The sequence below is a fragment of the Rhincodon typus genome, chromosome 14 (assembly GCF_021869965.1).
Source record: "Rhincodon typus isolate 14 chromosome 14, sRhiTyp1.1, whole genome shotgun sequence".
In the NCBI taxonomy this organism is placed as follows: Eukaryota; Metazoa; Chordata; class Chondrichthyes; order Orectolobiformes; family Rhincodontidae; genus Rhincodon; species Rhincodon typus.
In genome coordinates this window covers 11,144,848-11,152,416 of record NC_063345.1, presented here as the reverse complement: position 1 = coordinate 11,152,416, position 7,569 = coordinate 11,144,848, and the positions used below count along the sequence as shown (strand labels likewise).

The following is a 7,569-nucleotide window of genomic DNA, read 5'->3' as shown; positions in this document are numbered from 1 at the left end:
CACCACCACCTTCTCAAGGGCAACTAGGGATGGGCAATTACTGCTGGCCGAGCCAGCGATGCCCACATCCCATGAATAAATGAAAAAAAAATATTGCTGTTGTCCAAGACCTGCAAAGGAGTGGAAAATTCTACCCAAAGTAACAGAAAGAAAACTTTTAGGGTCATGATCAATTATTTGAGTCACCTGTTCATAAAAGTCTGGCAGCTCAGCACGAACACATGACACTCACAGAGACTAAACACATTCCCCAGTGAGATTAAGAAACCAATCTGAACTTCAACAACTAGAAATTGTTGAGATTCTGGAGGAGAAAAGTCGTTCTCTGGCTATCTTGGCAGAGTTTGACTCAACAATCCATAGCACAGCTTGATAATGAACAGCAGCAGAACCTTGGCTTGGTCTCCCATTCACATTCCCTGGCAGGTAAAAGCAGGTGTATTGTTACCAGATGTATGGTGCTAGAATGTTGTTGACTGGCAGTTGAAGATGTTACATTATGCAAAACAAGTTCTTGCTTGATTTTAGATAAGGTTTGCGCAGTTTTATGTAAAAACACAACAAAACTAAACATGATGAGAGGCTAGTTTGCCTCTTTATTTTCTGATATTTGCTGCTTTAATTTCAGATGCCCAAAATTAATAATCTTTCTGCCTCAATCTACTGCTTAGTGAGGTTTGCTAAAACAGGATTGGTTATTTATGCTAAAGCATGTGGCTCAATGCATTGACTGCTAGCCTGTCTCTGAATTTTGATGGTATAATTGTTTAGCTTAACCTGGTAAAGCATTTCTTGCCCATCCCTAGTTGCCATTGAGAAGGTGGTGGTGAGCTGCCTTCTTGAAACGCTGCAGTTCTCCTGCTGTGGGTTGACCCACAATGCTATTAGGGAGAGAATTCCAGCATTTTGTCCCAGGGAGACTGAAAGAAATGTGATGTATTTCCAACTCAGAATGGTGTGTGGCTTAATGGGGAATTGGCAGATGATGGTGTTCAGCACTTCAAATGGGAATGTCAAGTTTAGCCCTATGAGGTTTAAATTGTGTTTTTTTTAAAGAAACTTGCTTGGCAAGCAGTCCTGTGAAGCATTTATGATATCCAAAGTAAATGAAGGTCATACATTTAAACACACTAATGCAGACATTCAAAGTCTTGGACACAGTACAATATTTTTAAAACCTTTGCACCTATTTCCTTTATATACTTCAGACGTTACACTTCAGTGTGCAATGTTGAGTCACCATGAGCAATGTCGTGGGAAATCTGCTAACATTGTCAAAAAGTATTGAAGTGTTACTGCAGGTACTATTGCCTTTCCAATTGAAAGCCTGTGGAACGAATCAGCAAAGAAACAAGATCATTCTCTGCTTTCAGAATCAAAGAAGCACAAGAAATCCTCTGGGCATCTGTAAATAATTATTTGACTGCATTAAGAAGCCATCTACCATCTGATAGAAACAAAAACAGAAGTTTCTGGGAAAGCTCAGCTGGTCTGGCAGCTTCTGTGAAGAGCGATCAGAGTTAACGTTTCAAGTCTGGTGACCCATCCATTTTTTTAAGATTTGGTTTTGGTTATAATCAGACATAAAAGCAAAATGTCCTGATAGTTTTCACTCCTTAAAGCAGAAACACGTCACAGAACATCCACATTGAGGCGCAGAGATAGTAAGACCTGCCGATGCTGGAGTCAGAGATAACACAGTGTGGAGCTGGAGGAACACAGCAGGAACACACCACATTGATAAGCAAACACATTTTCTTTTTGGTTTTAGTAACTGTTGCTCATTTATAGTGTCCAGGGCGCATAAGAAGAACAAAAGTGCTCTGCAAACATAACAAATCAAATAGAACTGGTCAAAAGAATAACTTAAAATCTTATCTTGTTCAATTAAATAAGTTGCTGGTAGTGGTGTCATGCAGCAGAGCATAACACAACACAAACTGGTTATAGTGTGATTGGTGTTATGAAAAATATGACAGCAGCATATGGTTAGACATTTTGTTAAATTAAATTATTATATGGTATACAGAAGCCTGTCAAGAAACCATCTATTTTGTTTAATGGAACATTTTAACTCACTTGTATTTTCTGATGAGAAGTGGTTACTTGAATGCCCTGGGAGGGTTTGAGCTTGCAGAAAAAAAAATCACTGCCATAACGCATAATAAACAAACTCGAGAAGAAAGAACATTTCATCCAAAAACAATAATTGCAATCTATCAAAGCAGAGGCAAAACATCATTAAAGTGTGCATTGACTTACCATCTTCAGTTTCATCACTTCCAAAATGGCTCCGGTAAAACAGCATCATTTCAATGTTGTAGCACTTGTATATGGTTACTAGACAAGTGATCAAAAGCAGGATGGCTCCAAGGCCACCTGCAAGTTCGACTCTGTACATTAGGTCTGGAACAGATTGAGGGTCACAGAATCAAAAAAGTGGTCAATCATAGCAAAGTTCCTGCTCAGGAACAGAAAAATGCACCTGGATCATCTATTTAGTTAGCAATTGCAAGTTCAAATTCCTTTTTCATTGTCATCAGTCTGTGAGGATCATAGCAATAGTTCAGAACAACATATGCCGTTCCCATATGTAGGCTATGCATCCATATGGCACATTTCAGGAGGGTGGATTAATTTAGTAGTGCTGGCAAATATATCATACAACTGGTTATGAAAAGGAAATAAGGTATTTCCTGTTTCTGGTAATAATTCATGACAAGATACTTGACCATCAACTCAATGCACAATAGATAAGCCACATTACAGTTTAACATGTCACGCTTTAGCCTTCAGTTTTTGACTAAGTAGTTCTAAACTGGTCTCAGGTTTCATTCTAAATTACACTGTTCGTTGTTGAGAAAGGTGCATAAACAATCCAACGACAATGTCATTACACTCAAGGGCATGTGGAACAAAATGGATAATGATTTTTCTTGTTAATTGGTCAGTGAATAGTTTCTGTGATATACCAAAGCAGTTTCTAAATTGCATGTTTTCAACATTTGTTTTTAAAAGTATTTCCTGTCTTTGTAATATTTAATCTTGGCTGAATGTGTGTCAGTATAAGACTAAACCTTTGGAAATGGGAACTATCTTGTACGTTGAGGACTAGTCATTGTGTTAACATTCACCTTCTTTACATCAAGATCTTATGGCTCACTTTTACTAGACCTTCATCAGCTACAAGAAAACCCAAACTGGTTATAAAGTTACAGTGTGTTCAATTAATGCTTACTGCATGCAATCTGGGGAAAATTAACTCCAAGGGATTACCTACAATTAATTAAAACAGTGGCACAGAACCAGGCTGTTCAGCTTAACCATTCCATGTTGATGCTTGCGTTCCTGTTTAAGGAAGTGCAGGCAAAGAGGGAATGGGTGACTTCCAGAAAGAAGAAGAGGACCAGCCTGGGATTGAGGGAATCCTGCCCACTGTGTACATCTCACTTGCAATCTGTCTTTTGGCTTTGGAGAAAGGTGAGAAAAATGGCTCTTCTGAGGAGGTCAGACAGAGCCAATGCCAAGAATCTGGGTGATCCATGTGGTTGGGGGTGTGGGGTGACGAGAGGAAGAAGTGTGGAAGGATGCTAGTGATCGAGAATTCATTCATGAAGGGAATACATGGGGCATCTGTGGCTGTAAGATAGTATGTTACCTCTCCAGTGCCAAGAATGTCACAGAATGGTTGCAAGGCATTTTGAAAGGGGAGGGTGAATAGTCAGAGACAACATCCACACTGTGACCAATGGCATGGGAAAAAAGAGAAATGAATTTCTTTAAGCAAACTTTAGAGATCCCAATTAAGGGTATTCTACATTCTATTCTACGGTTGTAGGTGGCAAATTGAAAAGGAGGACTTCAAATATAGTAATTTCTGGATTGTCCCCAGTACCATACAGTAGTGAGTATAGAAATAGAGGGAAGAGCAGGTGAATGCATAGATGGAGAGTTGGTGTAGGAGGGAGGGCACTAGATTATTGAGGCATTGGGGTCATTTCTTGGGGAGGTTGTACAAGTTGGACTGGTTACATTTGAACATGAATAGATTTGCCATAGCCCTGGAGGCTATGGCCTAAGAGCTGAAAAATATTACTGTAGTCTAGAACTACTACTGTAGACTACTATTGTAGTCAGATGTTTATTGACCAGCACAGACATGATGGGATAAATGGCCTCTGTCTGTGCTGTCACTATCTATCAGAGAGTATTCCAACACTGCCCTGACTTCTGCCTTGGAACGTGGGGGAACAGGAGGTGAGTAACTTGCTGTAGAGTTGTCATTCTCTGATCTTCTCTTGTAGACACTATTTATATGGCTGGTCCAGTCTAGTTTCTGGTCAATAGTAACCCCCAGGCCTTTGATAGTAGAAGATTCAGAGATGGTAATGCTATTGAATATCAAGGGGAGATGATCATTACTTGATCCATGTCTGAGAAATATTCTAAACTTTCACTCAACAGTTTATGAGGATAGGAATATAATTTATCATAATTTCATTTCAAGATAAAACAGATAGGTAGGAGTCTTTCTGTGGAATAATGGGTTTAATAGAATACTTTTTCACTTAACCAATTGTCCTCACTTGTTGTTTACTCTTCACAATGATTCACTCTCCAGCTCATTGATCTCTCCTTAGCTGCTAATTCCTCCTCAGCATTCTTCCTGCAATGACTTAACGTTACAGCTGTGTGACATTGTCCTTCCCACTGTTTGATTTGGCCTTTACACTCCAAACTCTTACTTTGCTTTTAACATCCTTTCAATATTCCTCATTGTATGTACCTGAAGCTTGGCATTTCAAAGCTGCTTAAACTCAATATCAATTGTGTTCGTTCTCAGGAGCCTCTCCCACTGATCCCATTGCACATCTAACATTTCAATGCATTAGCCTGTTGTCTTATCTTGAGTGAGCACAATTCGAAAGTCATTTGATGTGGAGACAGGATGATTGCCTATCAATGAATACTGCGCACGGCAGCTTGTTTTCATTAAGGTGCTGCCTGTGGACATCAGCAGCAGTTATATACTTCTCTGCATTAGTGTTAACATGCTCTTCAACAATTTGCTTGAAACCATAGTGAAACTGCAGGCAATAATGCAAAATAAAAATAATTTTATTCTTTAAACCGTCTACGTCACTCAAAACCAGATCAGACTAAAATATTTCAACTTTATGCAAAGCTGTTCTGACAAAACAGTGGGTGTTAGCAGTTGGCATCACATTAACACACACAAATCTCTATCATCTAAGAGGGCAGTCTCTCAGAATAGTTGAGAGATTCTGGCAGAAGATGGAATACATAATCCAGGGTCAGAGTTGTGGTTCAAAAATAGAAGTTGCTGGAAAAGCTCAGCAGGTCTGTGAAGAAAACATCAGAGCTGTGGTAGTTGGAACACTACAGAGATCTACTTGACTATAGACTATTACTTCATGATGTTAAGACCTCCTGGTTTGTAAAGATATGATAGAAATCATACAAGTGGAGGTGACGGCCTGGTAGTATTGTCGCTGGAGTGTTAATCCAGAGACCCAAGTAATGTTCTGGGGACCTGGGTTTGAATCTCAACACGGCAGAAGGTGGGATAACAAGGTGTGGAGCTGGATGAACACAGCAGACCAGGCAGCATCACAGGAGCAAGAAAGCTGAGGGTCGGGACCCTTCTTCAGAAAAACTCTCTTCCTGCACTCACCTATCACCATCCCACCTCCTTCCCCAGCCCCAACCCTCCTCTATTTATTTCCCAGCTCCCTTCCCCTCCCCCACTTCTGAAGAAGGGTCTCGACCGGAAACGTCAGCTTTCCTGCTCCTCTGATGCTTCCTGGCCTGCTGTGTTCATCCAGCTCCACACCTTGTTATCTCAGACTCCAGCATCGGCAGTTCCTACTGTCTCGAAGGCAGAAGGTGGAATTTGAATTCCATAATCATCTGGAGTTAACAGTCTAATGATAATAATTGTTGATCGTTGGAAACGCCCATCTGGTTCACTTTAGGGAAGGAACCTGCCATGTTTACCTGGTCTGGCCTATGTGTGACTCCAGACCCACAGCAATGTGGTTGACTCTGAAATGCCCCCTGGGGAATTAGGGATGGGTCAATAGATGCTGGCCTAGCTAGTGATGTCCTTATCCTGTGAATGAATAAAAGCAAGTATAGAAATTGATGGAGTTGTCCTGTAAGCCTACACTTTATTGAAAAAGATCATGGCTAATCTGCAACTTAACTTCATCCATTTGTTTTTGCTTTATACTCTTTTATACCCTTATCTCATAAAAATTAATTGATATCAGATTTAAAATGATCACTTGAGCCAGCATCCACTGTCTATTGTAGCGAGCTTTCCTAATTATTGTCCTGATTCGCCTAGCTCTGCTTTTAAGGTGTGTATAAGTCTTGTAAGAGGTGCCGCCACATCTGTGGAAAAACTTTCTTGTCCAGGTATCTGATGAATTGCTTTCAAAATCCAACAGCCCCACCAGCAGATAAAATCAAACTGCCACCTAAAATGATGGGGGCTTCAGGTGCAGCGGAAACACCACCAGCTGCAAGTTCCCCTCCAAGCCACTCATAGAACCCCTACAGTGTGGAAGCAGGCCATTCAGCCCTTTGAGTCGACAGCGACCCTCTGAAGAGTGTCCCACCCAGACCCACCTCCTGCCCTATCCCTGAATTTCCAACCCTAGACACTATGGGCAATTTAGCATGGCCAATCCAAATAACCTTCACATCTTCAGGCTGTGGAAAGAGAGCAGAGCACCCGGAGGAAACCCGCCAGACACGGGGAGAACGTGCAAACTCCACACAGACAGTCACCCGAGGGTGGAATCGAACCTGGGTCCCTGGCCCCGTGAGGCAGCAGTGCGAACCACTAAGTCACCACGCCACCCCACTCACTATCCCGACTTGGAAATACATCATCATTCCTTCGCTGTTGCTGGGTCAAAGCCTGGAACTCCTTTCTCATAAGCACCGTGGGTGGACCGACACTGTATGGATTGCAGCGGATGTAGAAGTCAGCTCACCAAACACCTTCTCAAGGGCAATTAGGGACAGGCAACAAAAGCTGGCCTGGCTAGTGATGTCTATGACACGAGGAAGAATTTTAAAAATTCCCCTCAACCTATCGATCAGTGAGCCTAGTTTATGTCGTCTCTCTGAATAATATACCCTGATTGTACCGATGTAACTGCAATACATCCCTTTCAAGGCCAGTACATACTTCCTACAACACAGTACGCAGAACTATACAGGCTGCTTCTAAACTAAACAGAGATTTGATGTCACACAATTTCTGTCCCTTTGTATTTGGCACTCCATTTGCCTTTATTGAAAATGTTTTTGTACCTGACGGCTTCATTTCTACGATCTTTGTACATGGAGCCTGCACTTTTTTTTGATTTTGTAAAGTGACCAGGTATTCCATTACACTCTGTTCTCTTTCTTTTCCACTGTCATTTATTTTGGCAAACAGCATGAGGAAAAATACACGAGCTGGAACTGCATCCAGCTGACCAGTCTCCTAATGATCCATACTGTTCATGAATCTCAAAGTCCATTAAAGCTACA

The 7,569-nt window shown here is 41.3% G+C and overlaps 1 protein-coding gene across 1 annotated transcript in view; it reads right to left on the bottom strand.

The window, feature by feature from the left end:
• Nucleotides 1-7,569, bottom strand: part of il1rapl2 (interleukin 1 receptor accessory protein-like 2) — a 469,746-nt gene that overhangs the window by 26,359 nt on the left and 435,818 nt on the right. The window contains exon 8 of the mRNA XM_048605265.1: nucleotides 2,263-2,406. Within this exon, the coding sequence (XP_048461222.1) occupies nucleotides 2,263-2,406 (144 nt within the window). The remainder of the gene's footprint in view (nucleotides 1-2,262; nucleotides 2,407-7,569) is intronic.